Source organism: Aphidius gifuensis, linkage group LG5 (genome assembly GCF_014905175.1).
Source record: "Aphidius gifuensis isolate YNYX2018 linkage group LG5, ASM1490517v1, whole genome shotgun sequence".
Classification (NCBI taxonomy): Eukaryota; Metazoa; Arthropoda; class Insecta; order Hymenoptera; family Braconidae; genus Aphidius; species Aphidius gifuensis.
The window spans coordinates 14,047,966-14,073,218 of record NC_057792.1 but is presented as its reverse complement, the minus strand read 5'-3'; the positions used below and the strand labels follow the sequence as shown (position 1 = coordinate 14,073,218).

Sequence of the window (25,253 nt, the reverse complement as noted above, 5' to 3'; positions counted from 1 at the left end):
TATATATATTTTTATTAATTTATTTAAAAATATAATTTAAGATAAGATTTTGAATAACTATAAAAATTACTAATAAATATCTCTGTGTAATTTCCGTTGTCTTTTATGTAATTTTGTTATCATTATTGTCATTTGGCTGCGGTTGTTTGTTCAGCAAGGTTTCTAATTAAGTTTTTCTTTTGTATTTTCATTCCCGTTTTTGTTTTTGTTGCCTAAAAAAGATGATAAATTATTACAAGACATAATTGCAGCTAAATAAAATGCTTGCGTTTTTTTTTTTGTACATTAAATATATACCTCGTGGGGTGAGTATAAATATTTTTATATTTTTTTAAAAGTTTTAATGTGTATTATCAGACACATTAACAATTTTCCAGGCTACTTTATAAGTCTCGGGGAAATATTTTTTTAATATTATTTTTGTTGGCTATTTTGTTATCAAGAAAGAAACTCAAATGAGCCAGCTGGTTGTATCATACTTTGAATGTACTCAAGTTGTACATAACATAAAATGTATATAATCTCAACAAAAAAGAAACTTGTCTGTTGAAAAGAGTATTATAAAAAAAAACGACTAAAAAAAACATTTATATATTTTATAACAAAAAACGTTTAACAGTATGTTGGTAAAAGGCGGGAATTTTAGGTGGGGAAAAGCTCCGCCTCTTTGCAGACTTCACCAACACCTTTGGCTATTTTATTTTTCATATAAATTTTTTTCTATAAAAAGATACTTGCTTTATAAATTTTTGACAAATCAGAAAAATTCTTGAAATAGTTAAAAATAATTTACATTAATAATTTTTTGTTGAATGGAAAACAATAATTTATAAAAATAAAATTAACTTGTTTTTATTTCGATCGAAATATTTCGATTTTCGATTTTTCAAATTAGATAGAAAAAAAAAGTCCAAGAATATAATTGAGTAAATTTTCTATTTTATGTGAATTTTTTTAAAAAAAGAGGCTTTTTTATTTTCTTAGATGAAATAAGTGTAGATATTTTAGTGAGGAAATTTGGGAGGGAAATGGGAGGACTGTGGTGAAAAACCCTCAACCAACGACGCAACTCGACAAACTTGATTTAATATATTTAACTCCCAGTGAGGTGAATTGCGCGTGCGATTTCCTGAAGAGGAGGTTTTACTCATGGTGACGCCCACTGTCCTATCGAGATTATTCTTGCCTCAGAAAGAGGTTTACAAGCTTTTATCCTCCAATACAATGTCATTCAAGTTATATATATCCTGCATTACACTTGAATTTTTTTTTTTCTTTAATTTATGCATGTTTATGACGTGTAACTACATGAGCAATGTGTACGACTTATGACTACATGAACACAAAATTTGATCATTATTTAAATAAATGAAAAAATAAATAAAAATAAAAACAAGTTTTTATATTTTAAATATTTATTGATATGCTTGTTTTTTAAAGTATGATTTGAATTTTCTTTTTATTTATTTATTTATTTATTTATAATAAAAATTGCATGTTGCTTTGGAGTTTGAATTTAAAAAAAAATATTTTTAGCTATCAAGTTAATCAGCTCAAATAAAATGTCTTGGAAAAAATTCTCATGGCAATTTTCTTCTTGATTGTTTAATGATTGATCAATGATGAAAATATAAAAAAATATATTTATCAATTAGACGCTTTAAACAATTCTTTTCAATTTCAAAGTCTTTTTAATTTACTATATCTATTTGTTGTATTTTATTTTTAAACAATGTAATTTATTTATTTGATTGTAAAAAAACAGAATTTGATATATATGTTGGTTTAAAAATATTTTTTATTGTTGAAACAAAGTCAAGAATGATTTATAGGAACTGTATGTATTTATGAAACCAAAAGAAAATCCAATTTCTCAAGAACCTTGTGCAATTTTTGCGGTCATCTGTAACTATTACGAAAAAGAGTAGATAAATGTTATCTGTTGGACATTGATCGATTACCTTTTTCTACCTTTTTCCGTTTTTGGTATTGTATACTTTATTTTTCTATCAGCTTTTCTTTTTATTTCAAAAAAAAAAACAGATTTTCTATCTAAACTTTAGAAAGAATAAATAAATTGCTACATTTTTTTTCATTTTACTATTTTGTATCTTGAAATACAAAAAGGAGAAAAAAAAAATCAAATTACATTTTATAAAAAAATAAAATAAAAAAAATAATAACAATTTCGAATTTTTAAATTTCTGTTATGTTTAAAAAAAAATATTTTAGATGAAAATGTAAAATATAAATTAAATCGTCAAGTCTTCAGATGTCCAAGTCATCTAGGTAAATCTAACAGCTTTTTTTATTACTCCAGTTTGATCCAGTCTCTGTAGAAATTTAGCAACGACATTTTATCAAATTTCGAAAATCATTCATAGCTCCATCACATGCACCAAAAAAAAAATACATATATATTTTTCACCAAGAAAATATATTAATAAAAGTATAATAAACAAAATTTACTTACAAGATTTTTATTTTTAGTAGTTCCTTAATTTATTTTATTATATATATATTATATGTAAGTGTTGTTTTGATGGTTTTTTTTTTTTTATCTTTTTATTTAATGCGTTTATTGACTTATATTACATGTATTGGATATTATTTGAAGTTTATATTCATAGGATATTTAATCATAATTATCTTGTCAATATGAAAAATTGCATAAAATTAAATATTTTAAAACTGAAATATAATAATTTTCAATACGATAATTGATAAAATTTTTTTGTTTTCTTGTTTCACGCTCACTTATATTGTTTTTTTTTTTTCTTTAGTATTATTCATTTTTTATAATTATTGTTGTTTTATTTATTAAACCTCAATTTTGAATGGAGATCCTGGGACATGATCCTTGATTGAAAGAAAAATAAAACAAGATTAGTAAAAAAAAATCTTAAATAAATTAGCAAAATATTAAAATGAAATTTTATTATTACCTCTCCCCATTTAACAAGTGCAATATATTCACCACGTTCACGAACAATATAACTGACATTGTAATTATTGCGTCCAGTATGTTTAACATAAACTTCATCACAAGGTCCTTTAGGTCCATAAATACCAACAAACAATAAATTGTTACCTAGAAAATAATAAAATTTATATTATTAAATTAATTCTCTTTAACAATTAACACATGATTTATATTTATTCATTTTATAAACAGTAATTTACCTGCATCACCAGCATTTACTGTAAATTGATTTTGTTTTCCAAGATATGCTTTTTTCAATCCCATTCCTTTGCTTGTTACTTTTGTTGCATCTGATTTAAAACAAGGTAAAACAGGTCCTGCCTGTTTAGCTTTTGAAAATTTTTGAACTGTTTCAACACATACAAAACTTGTTTCTTGTGCTCCTCTTTCAGCCAAATCAGTTCCTGAAATAAATAATATAATAATCAATAAAAAATATGTTAATTTATAATTTAAATAATAAATTAATTTACCAGTGCATGTTATTTTAAATGGTGAACCAACAATATGATGTGAATTGTATTTAACACTGATGTAATAATCACCAGGTACAAGTGGTGTATATCTAACTTTGTAACCTTCTTCAACTTCAGTACAATCCATTGCAACTTTACTTGGACCATCAACAGTCACAGTAAGTGCACCTTGTCCAGCATTACATGTGTCAACAATAAAATCAGTTTTTTGTCCAGTTTTAACATCTTTTAATCCATTTCCATATGCATGTACTGCTGCTGGATCAGCATCAATTTTACCAACTTTTAAAACCAATGGAGATCCATTTATATGAACTCTATTGTTAAAGAAAAAAAAATTAATTTATTATTATTAATTATCAACAATTAAAAGAAGAGACAAATAAATTTATCAATTGGCTTTATCAACATACCCATTAAATTTCAAATGAATATTGTGAATTCCATTTTCACGTGGCATAAATCTTACTGAATATTCTTCAGAATCAATTGCTTGAATGAAGCAATCATCTTCAACACCACTTGGTGATACAATCTACATAAAATATAAATATAAATTTAATTTTCTATAAATAAATACTAAAAATAGAAATAAAAAATTGTAAATAAATATTTTTTCATGTTATAAATAATATTAAATTAAATTATTTATCAATATAAATTATATATTTATGCATCAATAGAGATCTATTTACATGAATATTATTCATTAAAAATTTTTACACCGATTAGAAACATCCTGGAGTTTTAAATTGAGAAAAAAGAGAAAAAAAAAAAAATTGTGCCACATCAGAAACACTCAAAATATCACAAGTCAACATGATGATATATATTTTTGCAACATATTATATTTTTGGGTACACATATGTTTACGTAAGAGAGAATAAATATGACCTCGGATAAATGAAAAATAAATATTTATCTAAATATAATAGTGTTGAAATAAAAATAATAAGATAAATAAGAAACGAAATTAATGAAAATTTTTAAATATAAATGATGGAAAAATTAATTTACCTTGCCATCAAGTTGTCCCTTGGCACCATTATTACGAACAAGGAAAGTTGTTGGTTTATCAGGTTGTATATTGTTTGTTGGAAATTGTGCTACCTCTAGTTTGTGAGCATCACCAGCAGCTGGTGAAATGTAAACAAGATGAGGAGAATCTGGGATATGCTGATCATTGAATTTTATTCCAACACGATAATCACCTGATGAATTAAATAATTAAATTACATTATCAATTGACAATTTAATTAATCTATTTAATTTTTTTTTCTATCAGCACCATTGTTGTAATTGTTGGACTGATCAAGTGGATTTTTATTAACAACAAATTTATTCATATTAAATGAATTGAAAAAAAAATTAATTACAACATGAAAAATATTATTAAAAAACACAGAATAATCCCAATAATAAAATCACAATAAACAAAAAATTCATAAATCGTAGAACGACAATTGAACAACATTTAAATATCAGTCTTGTATTCACAGTGTCAACAGTAACACTATTAAATTTCTTCTTTTTTTTTTATTTTTCTTTAAAATTTTTTATTATTCATGGATCTTTGAAAGAAAAAATATCCAGAAATTTCGTGTAAAAATTAAAAATATATTTGTATATTTAGAAATATGTAGGAGGGGCCTTGTTTCTTGCCAGCAAAAGAAATTTTTTTATTTATTTATATACTTATTATAAATAAGAAAAAAAACATGAAATAAATTTATTGAAAAAATAAAATATAAATTTACCTGGTTCAGTGACAGAATAGCTAACATAGCAACTGCCATCTTTACGATCTTTAAAATCAATAAGTGCTTTGCTTGGTCCCTAAAAGTTGAATTATAAAAATGAATAAATAAATAGATATTACATCAAATGAACATGTGTAAAATAAATTAATAAATTTACCTCAATTGATACAGCAAGTGTACCAGCACCAGCTTCTCTAGTCCATATATTAAATTCACATGGTTCACCTTGTTCACCACGTATTAAACCAGGACCACCAGCATGTACTCTATGTGCGCCACCATCTTTTAATGGTCCAACAGTAAATGAAAATGGTGAACCAGGTATATGTAAATCCTTGTAACGTACTGATACAGTATGTACACCAAGTTCTTTTGGTATAAATTCAACAGCATAAAGACCATCTTCAACTTCTTTAATTTCTGCATCTTCAGTAACACCACCAGGTGATGTTACAGTTGATGATAAATCAAAACATGTTATACCAGGCATTTTAAATGTTAATTTACATTTATTACCAACTTCAGTTATTGGTACAGCTTCACGTTTATGTTGTATTTTTTCACGTTGTCTATTACTACCTTCACCACTAACTTTTATTGTAAATGGTGAATTATCAACATGATGATCAGCAAATTTAAGATTCATAATATAATAACCAGGTTCAGTTGGTTTATATGATATATTTAATGTACCATCTGTATTATCTTTACATTGTATTTCAGCTTTTGATGGTCCTTCCATTGATAATGATAAACCACCAAAACCAGAATTTCTTGTATCAATTGTAAATGTATTATCAACATGTGTTTTACCTTCACTTAATGCTTTACCAGTAACTTTAACTTTTTTAGCATCACCAACTTCACGTTCTTTAACATCAATTTTAAATGGTGAATTTTGTATATGTGTACCCATTTTTTTAACAGCAACAATATGTTCACCAGATTCACGCGGTGTAAATGATACACATATATTACCACTTGGCATTTTTTTTAAAAAACATGGTTCTTCAAGACCACTTGGTGCTGTTATTGATGCATTTAATGAACGTATATCAGCATCACTAACTTTACCAGGTAATTGTACTTCACTTGATGAACCAACTGATATTTGATTTCTTTTACGTCCTTCACCAGTTATTTTAGCAATATATGGACTTCCTTTTATTGGTTTATCACCAAATTTAACTGATACTTTATATTCACCAGGTGATGTTGGTAAATATGATACTGATACTGTACCATCTTTATTATCATGACATGATATATCAGCTTTACTTGGTCCTTCAACAGCCAATGATAGACCACCAGCACCAGCACCTTTTGTTGATATTGTAAAATTTGCTGGTTCACCACATACACCATATATTAAACCAGGACCATATGCAGTTACATAACCACTACTCAATGAATCAACGTGAAATTTATATGGTGAGCCTGTCATTAATTAATTATACATTTTATTTTTTTATTTTTATTTCTATTTGTTATTGATTATTTATTTATTTATTTATTTATTATTTACCTTGTACATGTTCACCATTGTATTTAACATAAACTTCATGAAGACCCTCTTCTTTTGGATCATATTTTATTGAAACAGTGCCATCATGATTGTCCTCAATCACTGGCTTGTCCACATTTCCACTTGGCATCTTGACTTCAGCTAAAATTAAACCGATAAATTTTTATTAATTGAAAAAAAAAAAAAATAAAAAAAAATATATATAATGTAATTTTTTTAAAATGATAATAATGATTTTTTTTTTTTCTATTTTTCAATGAACCTTTTCTTGTTTCAATGTAGTAAAGACTTTGAAATATCAAGGGAAAAAAATTAAGACCAGGTCCTGGTTTATTGTCGTCTTCAGTTAAATAATTTTTACAAACATCTGATGTAATTAATGTATAACAAATTGAATTTTCTTTATGATCAATTTCACTGCAAGTTATGTCTTTAAGCCACTCTTTGTAATACGTTGATATTTCCTGCCAGGATGTTTCAATTTCTTCGATTTGATCGTCCCAAATCATTTCAATAATTACAATCACAATTGATTATTTATTTTTCGTTTGTTTTTTTTTTTATTATTATTTAAAAATTAAAATTTATAATTACACCAGAATAATTAATAATTGTAGATTTAGATTTGATTTTTATGTTGAATTTCTTTCAATGTCCAGGGATTTTAACCGATGAATCTGATCAGTGATACATCTCGAGCAAGACTGACGACGATCGTAACTATCTGAATTTTACTATTCCTGGCAACTAAATTATTTTCCAGTGAGATAATTTTTAGTGGAGATATATTTTAATAAACTACATATATTAATGTGACATATTTTTCCCCGAATATATTTTTCTTCAAATATATGTGTGTGATATTAAAACATCTCTACAAAGTATAAAATATCAAAAAGAGAGGGAAGGAAACTCGAGGACACATGTAATAATCATCCCACGCTAAGATTAGCTAAATGAAGCTTTAAAAAAATATAAAATAAAAAAAACAAAAATATATATTTATAAAAATACTCTACTAAAAATTTTTCATGTTTTTTTTTTCATATAAAAAAACTGCTCACATAATTTTACATTTCCGTATAGTAATAAAAATAAATTAATGATACATTTGTAAATTTAAAAAAAAATTAAAAAAAGATTCTTTAAGATGAATAAAAAAATAAATAAATAAATAAATAAATAAATAAATGATAAAAAATAATAAAAATTTCATCAAGGATTGGATCAAGAGCCAAAGGAAATATTAAAATTATTTTTCGACATTTTCGAAATCATAAATTTCGATTAATTAATAAATGTCAATTAGCACGTTACTATCTGTACCTGTATATATTTTCAAAAAAAAAAAAGTATGATTATTAAAAAATAATAATAACCACTCATCCATCCTGCCATTCATCCGTCTATTTTATATTTTTCATACTGAAAAAAGATGAAGACTTGATTAAATTTTTCTTCACTCTTTTTATTATAATTATTTTATTAAAATACATTTTATTTCATTTTAAATATTGTTTTTATTATTTATTCATATAATTAATTTATATTTATTAATTATTATTATATATAAAAAAGAAAAATAAATAACTTTATTAGGGACACGCGCTGATACTTAATCAGCCAATATTAATAAAACACGAAAAACACGAAACGTCGAGGACGTTACGGTGTTACGAAATTACGAAATCATCTCAATGTATTTTTTTTTTTTTTTTTTCTAAACAGTATATATTTCGTTTTTAAGACGTAATATTTTTGGCGAAGATTTTATGTGTGTATAATATTTTGTCAGTGATTCATGTTGGAATTGAAATTATATATATTTTTTTTGTAAAAAAAAAAAGAAATATTTTAGACATGAAAAATTGATAAACCTGGTAGTATTTTAGTGCTTGCTGATTGAGATGATTTAATAGATTCAAAAAAAAAAAAAGTAAATAAATAAATAAAAGAAAAGATGAAATAATTTAGTTGATTTAATTATATTTTTTTAAATTTTATTTGTTAATATGTGTTAGTTTACTAATGAGGTACTACGTTTAATTGATTTTTTTATTTTTGTTTATTGATTTATTTCAGATGTTTTAGTTACGATGTACTTACATGTAACTGTTCCGTCAGTTGTTGATGATGATGGTAGTGGTATATTTGTTAAACTGATTGTACTGTATGATGATGATGTTGTACTACGTTCAGTTGAATATGTTTTTTGTACTCTTTTACTGCTTGTATGTTGAACAACACTTTCTTCTTGATGAGTATGAGATTTTGAACGACGTTGAACTTTGTGAGTACTTGTTTCACGATACTCCTCAGATGCCTGTAATTTAATTTGAACAAAAAAATAAATAAATCATTAGTTTGTTTATACAATTAAATATTTTATTTAATTTTTTTTTTTTTGCTATTTTTATTAATCTTTAAATAATTTCAAATATTTTTCAATTTATAAAATATTTAGTAATTTATTTTTATCATATATACTTCCGGTCACGTAAAAATTATATTTTCTATAATTAAAAAATTTAAAAACAAAAAATTGTTTACAAAATTCAATGTTAATAATAATAATGTAAAAATAGTTTTTAGTTTTTATTTTGTCAAGCTTACTTTGGATGATAAATAATTTTGAATTTAAAAAAATACCCGACTGTTTTCTACGACAGTTCGACTAAAACTCGTATGACAATAATCCGAAAATTTTAAGCTACCATAATAATAGATTTTTCGACTCAACCCCACCAAAAATAAATATCTTTTTTGATTATTATTTACAAATAAACATGATGAAAAAATAGTACAATGAGAAAAAAAAAAAAATGATGCGTCTCGGTCATCGCGATTCAAAAATTTATGTCAACTTTATTTTATTTATCTCAACGAAATAATCGCAACATAAAAATAAATTAGTTATGATTAAAATTAAGTATACCAGCTGTTAATAATTTTTCAAATTTGAAAGTATATCTATCATGTTATAAATCAACTAATAAATTATTAAAATTTACTATTTCAAAAAAAAAAAAAATAAAAATAAATCATTTGGTATATTTTCTAAATAAAAAAAAACCTTTTATATAATTTATATAAATTATTATTTTAAAAATTAAATTTATTAAACTGTATTAAATTTAAAAACCAAATAATTTAAATTTTTTTATGTCCACCCACCGACTTTTATATACATTTATATTTGAGATATTCAGCGGGATTTTTGATGATGAAAATAGTCACAGGGGTACAAGACTCGTGACCATATTAAATTTCATTTTCATCAAGTTGTTTTTATTTTTTTTATCAGTTAAAAATAGATACCTTATTGCTTTTTCAACCACCAATTTCACAGAATTAAAAAAAAATTAATTAAACAATTTTTAAATTAATGAAAACTGTTTTTTTTTTTTCTTCAAAAATACAACACTCGTTCTAAGTTTATATATTTTTTTTGGATAATTAAAATGATGATGTTTTATTGTCCATTATCAAATTGGCATGTGTATATTAATAAATAATGTCAAATTAAATTATTACTTAATTTATTCAAGAGTGATGGATTCCGAACGACTATTCAAAATGAACTGTATTGCTGGAAGTCTAGCGACAATATCATAAATGTGTTGGTCTCTATAGTTAGACATCACATTTAACAAATCATCCCCACCAATTATCTATAAAACCACCCACCTGCATTATCCATAATTTAATTTTTATAATTTAATAAAAACTAATTTTCGTTGTTTATTTTTTAATCTTATTTTTCTCTTGCTTCAGGAAATGAAAAATTAATTATCACCTACGAGTTTGTCTTAACTTATTGCTTTCTAAATATATTCGAAAAAAATTCTTTAAATTAGATTTTATTATTTTTAAAAAATACTCAAAAGACAGTGATTAATTGAAATTTAAGTTTTAAAAAAAAACTAGCTATTTTAACATGTGTTTTAAAATTATTTTAAAATTAATTTACAAAAAGAAAATTGACGAAATATTGTTTGTTAAATTTACAAAGAAACAAAGTAACAATATATGACGAAATTAAATCAAGATTAATATGAAAATTAGTAGTATTATAAAATATCAAGTTTAATTAAATTTTAGACATTGAATAATAAGTGTCATGTAATTTGTATAACACGTGTTGAATATAGAATCCAAAAAAATATTGAATAAATGTAAAAACGAAATTTACCTTGAACGTGTAGAAACCATTTGGCACAGGCTGACCGCCAAATTTAACGCTGAGTGTATAATCACCAGCATCTTCAACATTGTATATAACATCGACACTGCCATCGCCTTTGTCTTCGATGTCAATATCAACGACTTCACTGCAAATGAAAAACAAATTAAATCTTAATAATAGAAAAATGATTAAATAGAAAAAGAAATAATTAGATAGAAAGTTCTTGATGCAAATGAGAATTGGGAAAATTGCCAATAAATTTATTTAGCAAGTGTGAAATGTTAAGAATTACATTATTTTGCCAAATTGTATTGTTACACTTATATCTTTCATCAAAACAAGAAAAACTATATTGAAAATTGTCATCAACACATTTCTTATGTTGACAAAATTTTACTTTTTATTTTCATCTTGATCATGTGATTTTAAAACATCTATTCATTGAACATCATTTAATAACACTCAAATTTTTCATGTACTTGATCATGACAAATTTGTTTATAGATAGAAATAAACTAAAACCGAGGACATATATTTTTAAAAAATAACAAGTACAACTCGTTAAAATTTCATTAATCTATAAATTTTATTTTTATGATTGTAATACTTATTTTATTGGATCGTTAACAAAATAAATGAATAAATAAAATATATTAAATTACCTTCCAGATGTTGAACGAATTCTACAAGTAAGTGCACCATTACCAGCATCACCAGTATCAACATTTATACAATAATCTTCACCAGGTGCAACTGTTTTTTGTATACCTTCTTTAATTTTACAACGATCAGCTTGACCAGTTGATACACTTTGTACATTAACTGGACTTCCAGGTACTTCTTTACCGCCATATTTAACATTAACCTTGTAACGACCACAATCATCAGGTACATATGTTGCTTTGTATTTTCCATCATCAATATTTTGAACATTAACTTTTCTTGGTTGTTGATCTGGTCCCTAAAAAAAGTATTAAAATTAATAATAATTATTTAATAAAAATATAAATAAACAAATAAATATGAAATATACATACAAGAACTTGAACTTCAAGATCACCATATCCAGCTTTTGATGTATCAACAATAAATTCAGCTGGAAATGATGCTGTTGTTTGTGGTGCTACACCTGGTCCAGATAATTTAACTTTACTAGCATCAACAGCTGGATTAACTTTAAATTTATATGGACTACCAGGTACATCTTTACCACCATACAAGACACCAACTTCAATATTAGCACCAGCTGCTGGTGGTATATATGATACATCATAAATACCATCACCACGATGTTTAATTGTTGGTTTTTTCATAATACCTTTGTCAGTCTTAAGTTTAACATTTAATTGTGCAAGTTCGGCTTTTGATGTATCAACAACAAATTGTGCTGGTACACCATCAAATATTTTATCTGGTTGTAAACCAGGACCATAAATACCAATACCATTTGATTCTGGTTCATCGACAACTGATATTTTAAATGGTGAACCTAATTAAATATATAAATTTTAAATAAATAATAGCGATTTAATGATTATTGGTTTTTTTGTTTAATTAAATATTTACCTGGTATATTTTTGTCATCAAATTTAATTGCAACATCATAATCACCAGCTTCAGTTGGAATATAATCAACTGTACATGTACCATCACAGTTATCTTTGCATGACATTTGTGCTTCACTTGGACCCTCAATTGCAAGACCCAATCCACCAGTTCCAGCATCTAGAAGAAAAGCAAACACAAAAACATTGTTATTTTTATTATCAAATATATTTACCGTGACAAAATTTCATCTTGACAAATTAACTCACCAGTTGTTTCAACTGTAAATGTATTTGTTCTATTGACATATCCTTTATCCAATCCTGGACCATAAGCCTTGCATTTTTCTGGTTTACAAACTGTTTTAACATTAACAGGAAATGGTGAACCAGGTACTGGTAAATTATCATAAAGTACATCAACTTTATGTGGTCCTTCTTCAAATGGTGTATATGCAACTTTAATTGTTCCATCATTTTGAGGTGTTATAACTTTATCAGTTTTCAAACCACTTGGATTTGTTATTTTACAAGTTACACTATTATCAATTGGTGCACCTTTTGGTTTTGGAATAGCACGTGTATCAATTGTAAATTGTTGAGGAGTATTAACAGCTGGACCTATAAGCAAATTAATATAAAAAACCAAATAAATAAATAATCATTGATAAAAATAAAAAATACATAAATGCATTAAACAAATTATTCACACAAACACTGTAAAAAAACAAAATAAAAATACACAACAACATCAACAAATAAAATATATCTTGACGAAAAAAATAATTAATTAATTTGTAAATAATAAAAATAATTAGTTAAGAAAAAGATTGAAGCAGGAAGGACAAGTGGGATTTTTAAATAAAAATAAATAAAACATGCTGTACTGATTTATATACAGGCATCTAAAAAAAAAAATGAATAAATTTAAGGGAAAAATAAATTTAAAAAAAAATAAAAAAGAGAAAAAATAAGGTTCCACGCGTCTTCTAACCATAGGGCTGTATGCCATTTCCAGTGACCTTGATTTTGTTGATATCATAAGAAGGCACAATGATGGCTTGAAATGGTGAGCCATAAACATGTGTTTCATTGAATGTAATATTAATAGTATAATCACCAGATTCAGTTGGTAAATATGCAACTGAACATGTACCATCACCATTATCACGACAATTGATTGCAGCTTCACATGGTCCAATACATGTTATACCAAGACCACCTTGTCCAGCACCACGTGTATCAATTATAAATTCAGCTGGTTTATCAACAGTACCATGATCAAGACCAGGACCATATGCACGTACTTTTGATGGATCACTACCAATTACACAATTAACATGATATGGTGATGATAATAATTTTTCACCACCAAAATTTATATTTATTGCATAATCACCAAGTTCAATTGGTGTAAAACTAACAAGATAACCATTGTGAGTTGGTATTATTTGTGTATTAACAATATTTCCACATGGTGATATTATTTTTATATCAATATCAGCTGGTTTATCAGTTGATCCTTGAGTTATCACACGAAACTGCTGAAGACTGTTGATTGGTGCAGCTGTAGGAGGCATTTTTTGGTTTTTTTTTTTCTTTTTTCTTTTTAAAGCTAGTTTTTTATTATTATTTTTGTTTTTTCTCAATAGCATTTTATTATTATTAATTGTTTATTAGTGAGGTGTACTATTATTCGCATAATTAATTCAAAAATTGGGATAAGTAATTAATTTGTTTTTTTTATTTTTATTTTTATTCTAGAGTTTGTTTTTTTTTCTTTTTGAATTTTAAAACAATTCTTTGTTTATTGTAAGTATTTTTGAATTTATTTGGCTATAAAGATTATTATTTTTTTTTTCATTTTAAAACTGAGTTTTTTAAGATGTCTTTTAAAAATATTTTTAGATAAAATTTGAGTGAGGCTACTACGTAATACGTACTGTGGAATTTTCATGAATTCTGAAAATAAACACGAAATGATACCACCGAAATGTGACCCAATTTTTAGCAAGAAAAATAAAAAAACCAGCGAGTTAATAAATTGAATTCATAAATATATATGAAAAAAAACTAAATAAACAATTTAAAATTCTTGCTTAGATTCAAATCATTAAACTGGGAATATTGTAAACAATGTAACGCAAATACTTGATATATCAAATACGTATTTCGAAATCTCATTATCCATTGAATTATTTTAAGTATAGCTGGCAATTATCCAATAATTTTATATTTCAAACACAGAAATCACACATTAAAAAATATAAAAATGATGATAATATAATTTTATAATAATTTAAAGAAAATAATCATCACAGTTTGATAAATGTTTGTTTTAAAAATCTCGTTAGCCAAAATTATTCATAAATCAACTACCCAATTTTTGTGTACCCCTCTCTCTCTCTCTCTCTCTCTCTCTCAAAAAATAAATTATTACTTTTGTAATTAAAAAATAATAATATCAGCTATCAAAAAAGTTAAATTATTTCAGCAAAAAAAATAAATTAAATAATATAGTAATAATAATAATAATTTAAAAAATAAAAATACTCACTACTTTCAAGTCCATCAACTTTGATTTTACTGACATCGACACTTGGTTGAACGTGAACCTACAAAATTCAATCAATGAAAAATCATATACAAAAATATATAAATAAAAAATAAATTACCTTCAATGGACATTGTGGAACTTTAAGACCACCATAAGTCATATCAACTTTATAGGGACCTTGTTGTGGTGCTGAATAATCAACAGTATAAGTACCATCTTCATTTGATGTTAATGTTAATGGTAAATTTTTACCATCTGGACCAGTCATATCAACTTCAAGTTCACCATCACCAGCTTCACGACAATCAATATTAAAATGTGTTGGTATATTTGTTTTAACACCATTATCAAGACCAGGACCAAATGCAGCAACTGCTGATGGATTTAATGGTGATGATACTTTAACTCTGTATGGTGATTTTTTAGTTGCAACACCACCATAATTAACCATAACAACATGTTGTGCACCAGATGTTGGTGAATAATTTGCTTGTACAATACCATCTTTTTTATTATCAAGTTTAACTGGTACATTTCTACCAAGTGCATCTTGTATTTCAACTTCAACTGGTGCTGGTTTACCAGCTTTACGTGAATCAATTGTAAAATTTGTTTGTTTATCACGATTAACACCTTCAGCTTGTATACCTGGACCACTAACTTCAACTTTATCTGGATGAAAACCACCATCTGGTTTAATCATTGATATATATGGTGATAATGGAATATCTTCATTATCACATAATATATGTACAGCATATGGTCCTGGTGCTGTTGGTAAAAATGTTACATCAGCAGTACCATCACCATTATCATGACAATCAATTTTAGCTTTTGATGGTCCTTCAATTGAAAAACCAAGTGCACCTGTTTCACCATTTGTATCAACAGTAAATTTAGCAAGATGATTAACAATACCACCAGTAAGACCTGGTCCATAAACACGTATTGCTGATACTTTATATGGACCAACATTAACTTCAAATGGTGATTTTGGTATTTCTTTACCACCATATGTTACCATAACCATATGACGTCCTTCTTTTATTGGTGTATAATCAAATTTATATTCATTATTATCAATTTTTGTCATTTTTGTTGTTACATTTAAACCACCAGGTCCAATACATCTTGCTTCTGGTGTACCTTCACCAGCATCTTTTGTTGTTACAATAAAATCAGCACAATCTTTAACACGTACACCTGATGGTTGTATACCTCTACCATATGCACGACATTTTTTAGCATCTGATTCTAATGATATATTAACACCCATTGGACTTTTTGGTATTAATTTACCAGCAAAAAAAACATTTACTGAATGTAGACCAGTCATTGTTGATGAATAATCACAACGCCATACATCTGGTGATGTTTGACGTAATTGTACTGGCACTGTTGTTTTTGAACTCTATTTAAAAAACATGATTAATCATTTATTAAAATATTATTTTATTATTTAATATTAAAAATATTAATACATACATTTGGATCAAGAATAATAACTTCTGGTACACCACGTCCAGCATCTTTAGTAAATATTTCAAAGTAAGTTTGACGTTTAACAATAACACCATCACGCTGTAAACCAGGTCCACTTGCTGTTACTTTACTTGGATCACCAGGTAAACTATCAACTTGTACAGTATATGGACTTTTTGGAATTTCTCGTCCACCATAAAGTACATGAACTTTATGTGCACCTTCATTTTTAGGTGTATATGATACAGAGTATGTTAAATTTCTGTCATTATTAAAACGTATGTCAACTGGTAATTTATTATTTTTACTGTCTTCAACAGTTACAGTCACATCGCCTTTACCAGCTGAAAATGTTTCAACAGTGAAATTTGCTGGTGCATCAACAATTGGACCTTTTGGCTCGATACCTGGACCATATGCACGAACACTAAATCATTCAAAATATAAATTAGTATATTATTTATATTTTTTTTGTTAAATTTAAAACCAAAACATCATCAACCAGATCTACTAGTGTTATTGGCATAATTTTTTTCTTTACATTTTAGTAGAAAAAAAAATAATTAAAAAATATCTAATGACGCTTTTCAAACATTTTTAAAAGCATCAAGCCATTATCTAATGTTACAACACACCTGCAAAGTTTTAAATAAATAATTATCATTATTAATAATATTATTGGTTTTTTGTTTTTTTTAATTTTTCATACGGAGGCACCAATTATTATTTGTAAATATTTTTTCAGGTTTTTTTTTTGTTTTTAATAATTATTGCGCTTCACCATTTTTATTAATTAATAAACCCATTAAATATATTAATTATTTGTATATATTTTTTTTTTTTTTTGTTTTAATTATTATTATTAATTTAATGATGAGATCTGCATTTTGGAACTTACCGTGGTGGTGGCACGCTGCGACCAAGAAATGAAATAAATTTATTATTTATTTTCATTTTATAAATAATATTATTCTTTTTTTTTTTTTTATTTTAAATGATTGTTTGAATTGTAATTGAATTAATTGGTCATTTGTAGCTTACCTGTTGGGATTTGTACGTGGACGAAGTGGTGCACCTGGCTTCAATTTAGCATGTGGATATTGAGACAAATATGTCATCATAGAAAGTTCATCGACATTTGGATTAACCATCTCTTCTGGGCTGATGAGCTGTTTAAAAAAACAAGAATTATAAATTTTTCAACAAGACAATCGTTTATTATTATTATATTTTGTTTATGTTTTAAATTGAAAAAAATTCTTGAAAAAAAAAAGGTTTTAAAAATAGCTATCATCAAGTATAAATTTTGTCAGAAAAAAAAAGAAATTTTTCGTCTGTTCTACTTTTTAAAAATAAAAAAAATAAATTAGTTATTTTTATTTTTTTTTTAAAATGTAATTGAATATTGTTGAAATATTAAATGCAAAAAAATTATTTAACTATATTTTTATTTTTAAAATTATTGCGAAAAGTGCCTTTTTAAAAATTCTTAAAAAGGAGATTTTTAAAATCCATTAACTTAATGATTCATCCCAGTAAAATTGAATAATAAAAAAAATTTTGATGACTAAATGAAAGAAACAAACCTGTGGAATATTAAGCCAATCATCAGCAAGACCCATGGCTTCAGCAGCATTTTGTACAGCATCTTTTGGATCCCATTTTTGCCAATCTGGACAAAGACCTGGTGCAACAGCATCAACAAGTGCACCAACAGCTTTACCATTATTCCAATCAGATGTAAAATTATGAAGTGGTATTTCTGGTACTTTTGATTGTATCCAATTCATTAATCTTTGTTTTGGTGTTACATTTTTACCACCTTCACTATTATCAAACTCCCAATTTGGCATTGAAATTGAATAATGAAGAATAAGTGTCCAGATTAAACCAAGAATAAGCTTCAATTTACTATCAACAATATCCGATGAATCTGTAATTATTTAATAATATTTTTACATTATTTATTTATTTATAAATCATAAATAACAAATCAAGGCTTGTTGTGTTGAAATTACATCATCATTTGTTGCAATTTATGATAGTCATACATTTTTTTTTTCAAGAAATTTATGATAACATAAATTTAAAAAAATATTTTAGAAAGAAAATAAGTGGGTGGCTATAGACGAGACATGAGACATCAAGCCACTGTGTCTATTAAAATAGAATATGTACTCATTCGGCCACTTAAAATTATATATGTGTATACAATCTTGATGAATCATAAACATATCGATTACCATTTCCATCTTAAACACGTCTTCAACAAAAAAAAATAATTAAAATCAGTATTTTTTTTTATATTTTTACTTTTTTTATTTCATCAAAATGAATCACACTTGTTGAATCTGAATCAACAAGGATTTATCAATATAAAAAATCAAAATTACATTCAAATATTTATTTTTTAAAAATAAAAAAAATTTTAACCAAGATTTATTTGTTTTTTTTTTTTTTTTTTTTTTACATATTTAAAAATATATTGTAGTTTTGTAATTGAGGCTAATGATATGCAAAATTGAAAATAAACAAAATTATTATTTTAAACTTGAAAATAAATTAAAAATTTATATTTTATTTGTTCATTCATTTAAAAGATAAGAAAAGCCTTGAATGAGAAATTAAAAAATCACACTTAATCGTAAACTAAATTATTTTTAAATTATTTTTTTTTTAATTACGCGATAATGAGTAATCATTTAATAATAATATTGTAAATAAATTTTAAACAATTGCCAGTCAAATGACGTAATTAAAAATGAAAAATAAAATTTATATAATTTAAAAATTTAATTTTCATTTTGTCTTTTCATTTGAGAAAAAAAATAAATTTATTTTTAGGTATTTTTATAATCTGAGTCATCGAAATTTCGACGTGTTATATCTTGGTAATAATAACAATAATATTAATCGAAAAGAAAAATCACCAGTAGTAAAAAAAAAAGAAGAAATAGAAAAAAAAAAAAAATCATAATCTACAGTAGTCTCGCCTCTTTAAAATTCCAGATAACTAAGATGAGATCACTTCTTGAGAATTTATTGTAGAAAATTTAATAACGATAGTTTTTTGACTAAATAAAATTAACATTCAGGATTTTAAGACAAGGTCAATGTAATTTTCTATAGAGGGGCAAAGAGCTAATTGACTTGGAAGAAAGTCTTTTGACTATTTTTTTTTTCTAACTCAATATTACAATGGATTTTTATCAAGTTACTATCAAGTCCATACTGACCAAGTTTTTCTAATTCTCTTGTTTTTAAATTATCTAATTTAATCATGACGTAAAGTTAAATTATTTTTTGTTTTTCTACGAGAAGATACTGTTGTTTTCTACAAAATAAAAATAATCTATACCTGTAAATTGTCCAGCAACAATTACTGGAGAAATTCCAGCAAAAAAAATATCAAGAAATAAAAAACGTAATGATGTATTTTTAGAATGTTATTGACATCATCAACATGAATGATGCATAACACAACAAGGCCAGCATTATTGTGTGAAAAAAGAAAGGAAAATTATTATTTAAAATTACCCATAATTTAGATATTAATTTAATTTAAGTATATTTTTTAAATTTATAATTTTATTGAATAAAGATGAAAGTAAATAATTGAATAATTTGACAAATTTAGTTCAAGTGTTAAACATCAAGATGACCAAGGTCAAGACTCTCTTCTCTTTAAAATTTGTCATTGTTTTATTATTTTTTTTTATAATTTAAACATTATTATGAGCAATAAAATTTATGTGTATATTTGTTTAAAAATTCCTATTAGATTATAAATTATATTTTTTTAATTATGTGACTTGAAAACTTGTTTGCCGGATACAGCTCAAGGTTAAAAAAATTTACAATATGTCATCGGGATTAATACAAAATTATCATCACTATACGTGATTGTAACTTAAATTTGATAAAAAAAAAAAAAAAATACCAAGAATTAAATTTAGAATGTTAAATGATTTTTTATATTCTAATATTATTGTTGGTTTGTTTGGGGAAAATATTTTAAACTTACCAATATTGACAATTCGTATTCCTTGATTTTCCAAAAATTTCAATGAAACAGCAACATTTTCAAGTTTTTGTGAACGAAAACTTGGTTTTTTATTATGCTTTGGTAATTTTTTTTGTGCCAATACTTCAATTAAATTAATAAGCTGTAAACCATCAGACAAATCATTTTCTAAATCATCAATAAATCTATCAATACATTTTAAATGTTTATTAGCCCATCTTGTAAATGTATTTTGTTGTATTTTTTTCCATACAGCATCTTCAGCAAGTTCCCGCTCAAATAAATCTTCCTCTTCCCCATTGGGATTTGAATATTTACTTTTTTCATTTTCCGACATTTTTAAAAATTATTCAAATTATTACAGTGTTAATAAACACACACTTTATTACACAATAATTAATATCACCTCACAAAATAAACTCACAAATACACTTGTAGAAATTATATTTAAATTTTTACTTTTTTATTTTTTAAATTTTTTTTATGCAATAAATGTAGATGTGAATCGAGCAAGTGTTTTCTTGAGACTGAGACTAGACAGTGTTTAGTTGTCTGACAGCAAACTTTTTCACTGTTTATTCTTCTTCTTTTTTATTTATTTTTATATAAATTTTTTTTATTTATTTCTTCTTTAAATTCACTTTTGCCAGTTGTAACGAAAACCGGCTTAAATATTTTTGTGCCTTCTTTCTTTTTTTTTTGGGCCTCAGTCCCTCTTATTTATTTTTAATTTTTTTTTACTCCCTTGATGTAAATTTTTTTATTATTTATTTATTTTCTAAAAATTTATTTCATTCGCATACACGAAATTCTCTGGATCTTTTGTAAAAATCTACTTTTAGTTTTTTTTTTTTCTGATAAAATTGCTGAAACAATAAATAAAATTAGTTTGTTTTTTTGTTAAATTAAGGGGATGTAATTTATTAAAAATTTGATATGATATTATTTCGAAAAAATTGAATTAATAGTACCAGACTGGTGTAATGTAGGAGAAGCGATGCCAAGTTATTTTTAAAAATGAATATTTGAATTATTTTCAGGTCTGTAAAACTATGAGAATAACTTGGAAAATTATACGCTTGACATTTGTGTGAGCCAAATATTTTTTTTTCTTTCTCAATTTTTTATTTTCTCATACGAAAAAAAGAAAAAGAAAAATCTAAAAATACATTTTATATATATTACACTATTATTATTCAAAAATATTTTAAATGTCAACTGTCATATATGTTTACTAAAATTACAAAAAAATAATTTTTATTTCTATCATCGAAATAAATTTTTTTAATAAACAAAAAATTATTAAATAAATTAATTAATATTTGTAAATTTTTAAGCTCATTATATTCTACTTTGTTAAGTTGTTTTTTTTTCAAATTAAATTCTAATCTTACAAATGATTACTCTCCAAGAAAAAATAAAATTCGAATCGAAATATTTCGATTTAAAGCTAAATTTAAATAAATGAATTATTATTTTTTTTTGTTAATATATTAATGATAATTTAGATAAATAACTTACAAATAAATATCGATCCGGTGTCCAGCTCTCAAGTGGCTGTTAACACTTTCTGAAGATGCAAAGTCAAAAGCTGATTTGAGTGTGAGTAAGTCCCTCCAAGAATAGTTTATTCGATGCTTTACATTTCTTATGTGTGACACCCCGCATCGTCGTAATTTCTCCCACTGCTTATTTTACCCCAAAAAAAACTATATACACATACTAATTTAAAAGCATTTGACTTTTGATAATCTTAAGAAAAAAAAAATGTAGGAGAAAAATAACACACACGTATCAAGTCTATATATAAAACCAACAAAATAATTTTTAAATATAAAAAAAATCTTATAAAATAAACCAATTCTTATCATACAAATATATGATATTATTTTCAATTAAAAAAAAAAACTAAAATAGATAAAATAAATTAATTATAAAAATAGAAAAAACAAATTTTTAATTTTTTTTTTTATTATTTTTTAAAACATGATAAAAATATATCAAATAGAAAAATTATTGATGATTTTTTTTTTGAATCAATTGACCTGATAACCCATTAAAATTAAAGAAATAATTTTTTAAAAAAAATGTAAACCACATGAATTTTACCTTCAATAGCAAGTCTCAAATGTCGAACCGTATATGGAAGTCTTGATCGTACTCTCGTTACACACATACTTACACATTTAACTAAAAAAAAATTTTTATATATTTTTTTTCTTTCTACCTTTGAATGGTTTTAACAAGTCAAGTGTTGACCATACTGGGCTACTGATTTCTTATTTAACATCTTGTCTTTAAAATAAAACAACTAATTTATCTTGAAAAAAATAAAATAACTTGATTAACAAATTATCAAAAATAATATACAATATAAAAATTAATTACAAATAACATTTTAAATAACAACAAACTATTTTTAAAGTATCATTTTTCTTTTTTCACATATTAAAATGATATATACGTGTGTTCTATTTATGCTGAGAGTAATCCGTGGCCTTCAAACTTCCAAACGTAAACATTATTACGAAATATAGAACGAGTCATCATTTATTTTCTTTATAAAAATTTTTTTTTATTTTATCTTGGGACCATTTGTTCAATCCAAGTTAAATAAAACTAGGTGAGGCCAAAAATCCTTTAATTGACACTGTAATCATGAGGGAATTTATATCTATATTTGGTTTTTTAAAAAAAGGTAAAATATTTATAACAGGTAAATTTTTTAATTACCACGTATTTGTTTGGAATTTTATTTAAGAAATAAAATAAGAAAAAAAAATGTATATAGTAATAAACATGTAACAATTAATTGTGCCAATAAAAAGTTGTCGTAAACTTACTTAATATTAATTTGACATTTAAATGATTGTCATAATAATAGCCCTAGTATTTATTAATTAATTGATTTAACAACTTTTTTGGCAGCTTCATCAAGATCATTTTCCATGGTAAATGATAAACCTGATTTTTTTAATATATTTCTTGCTTCATCCATATTTGTTCCTTGAAGTCTAACAATAACTGGTTTATTTATTCCCAATTTTTCAGCAGCACTTACCATACCTTTAGCAATTGTTGCACAATTTACAATTCCACCAAATATATTTACAAATATTGCTTTTGCTTTTGGATCTGTTGATAAATATTTATAAATTAATTTTCAATTATTTATTTTAATTTGTATATTGTATTTTACCTTCAGCAACAATACGAAAAGCTTGGAATACTTGATCCTCAGTAACACTACCACCAACATCTAGAAAATTTGCTGGTTCACCTCCATTCATTTTGATTATGTCCATTGTTGCCATTGCCAAACCAGCACCATTAACTATTTAAAATTAAATTTAATAATTAGAAATGATTTTTTAATATTTAATTTGATTAATGATTGATGATAAATTACCTAAACATCCAATATTTCCATTCATGCTGATGTAATTCAAATGAAATTTAGATGCATCAACTTCACGTGGATCTTTTTCAGTAACATCTTCAAGTTGAAATATATCTTTTTGACGAAATTCAGCATTGTCATCAAATGATATTTTAGCATCAACAGAAACAACTTGTTTATTAGCTGTTTCAACAAGTGGATTTATTTCAATTTGTAATGCATCAATATCAACAAATAATTTCCATAAATTTTTCAATTCATAAATTGCTTTTTCTTTTATATTATCATCTTTAAAGCCAATAAATTCAGCAACTTCATTAGCTATACTATCATCAATACCATTATAAATATCAAGTGGTATTTTTTTAATTAATTCTGGTGTTTTATCAGCAACTGTTTCGATATCCATACCACCAGCTGGTGATGCTATTAATACTGGTCCATTATAACTACGATCCATCAATATACAAACATATGTTTCACGTTTTATGTCAACTGATTCAGCAACCATTATTTTTTGTACAAGTATACCATCTTTTTGAGTTTGTTTTGTTATCAAACGATGACCCAACATTTGTTTTGTTATGTCCAATACTTTTTTAGGACTGTAATTAAAATTAAATTAGCTAGAAATATTTAATACCTAGATATCTTGTGTATTTTTAAAACAAATTAATAATTACTCTTTTGTTAGATGAACACCACCTTTGAAGCCATTGTCAAACCATCCTTTACCACGTCCACCAGCTAATACTTGGGCTTTTATAACATACTCATCAACACCTGTAAAATTAAAATGATAATTATTAATTAATTGTTTTTAAATTTGCTAAATAATATAGAAAATAAACCTACGAAATTTTTCCAAGGCTGTATTGGCTTTTTTCATGTCATCAATTATTGTGAAATTTTGTACTGACACACCGCTGTCTTTTAGCAATTCTTTACTCTGATATTCAAGTAAATTAAGATATCTATTTGATAACACACTAATGTGTGAATTTTTATTAAGAATTCTTGCAGATTTAAGTAATTTTGTTGATAAAAAAGCCGACATTTTTCACCGGTTTTAATTTGATTTTTTATACAAAAATTTAAACAAGATTTTTATTGATGAAAATTTTTTGGTTATATTTTATTCTGATAAGAATGTACGTTATCTATTTGCGTTTTAATTAATATACTGTTTTTTTTATCAGTAGTTTTTTATTTTTTAATAATATAAATGCACATGTATTATGTATAGGTATGTAATTCAACAATTATGTACATATGTATGTATAATTATTTAACACATTGGAGCCGGTTCATGGATC

At 24.9% G+C, this 25,253-nt stretch overlaps 2 protein-coding genes across 7 annotated transcripts; both read right to left on the bottom strand.

Annotated features, from left to right (window-relative positions):
- Positions 1 to 2,762: 2,762 nt before the first annotated feature.
- LOC122857636 (filamin-A) lies at positions 2,763 to 21,403 on the bottom strand. 6 transcript variants are annotated; one of them, XM_044159896.1, is made up of 23 exons: positions 20,538 to 21,092; positions 18,100 to 18,446; positions 17,555 to 17,682; positions 17,412 to 17,426; positions 16,517 to 16,940; positions 15,150 to 16,442; positions 15,032 to 15,089; positions 13,469 to 14,041; positions 12,745 to 13,095; positions 12,497 to 12,655; positions 11,968 to 12,419; positions 11,593 to 11,891; positions 10,937 to 11,075; positions 8,851 to 9,067; positions 6,745 to 6,885; positions 5,377 to 6,656; positions 5,217 to 5,295; positions 4,477 to 4,670; positions 3,873 to 3,994; positions 3,457 to 3,776; positions 3,184 to 3,387; positions 2,946 to 3,091; positions 2,763 to 2,859 (listed from the first exon to the last, which is right to left on the bottom strand). In XM_044159896.1, exons 1-23 carry the CDS (start codon positions 20,872 to 20,874, stop codon positions 2,821 to 2,823), a joined length of 7,317 nt encoding a protein of 2,438 aa, XP_044015831.1. In that variant the 5' UTR covers positions 20,875 to 21,092; the 3' UTR covers positions 2,763 to 2,820. The 6 variants fall into 6 exon arrangements, with proteins under 6 accessions (XP_044015831.1, XP_044015832.1, XP_044015833.1 ...); XM_044159897.1 differs by lacking the exon at positions 17,412 to 17,426 and having other exon boundaries at positions 20,538 to 21,403; XM_044159898.1 differs by lacking the exon at positions 13,469 to 14,041.
- LOC122857659 (succinate--CoA ligase [GDP-forming] subunit beta, mitochondrial) lies at positions 21,308 to 25,253 on the bottom strand. Its single transcript, XM_044159936.1, has 6 exons — positions 24,793 to 25,253; positions 24,621 to 24,720; positions 23,947 to 24,542; positions 23,737 to 23,871; positions 22,059 to 23,672; positions 21,308 to 21,403 (listed from the first exon to the last, which is right to left on the bottom strand). The coding sequence occupies exons 1-5, from the start codon at positions 24,992 to 24,994 to the stop codon at positions 23,434 to 23,436; spliced, it is 1,272 nt and encodes a 423-aa protein (XP_044015871.1). The 5' UTR covers positions 24,995 to 25,253; the 3' UTR covers positions 21,308 to 21,403; positions 22,059 to 23,433.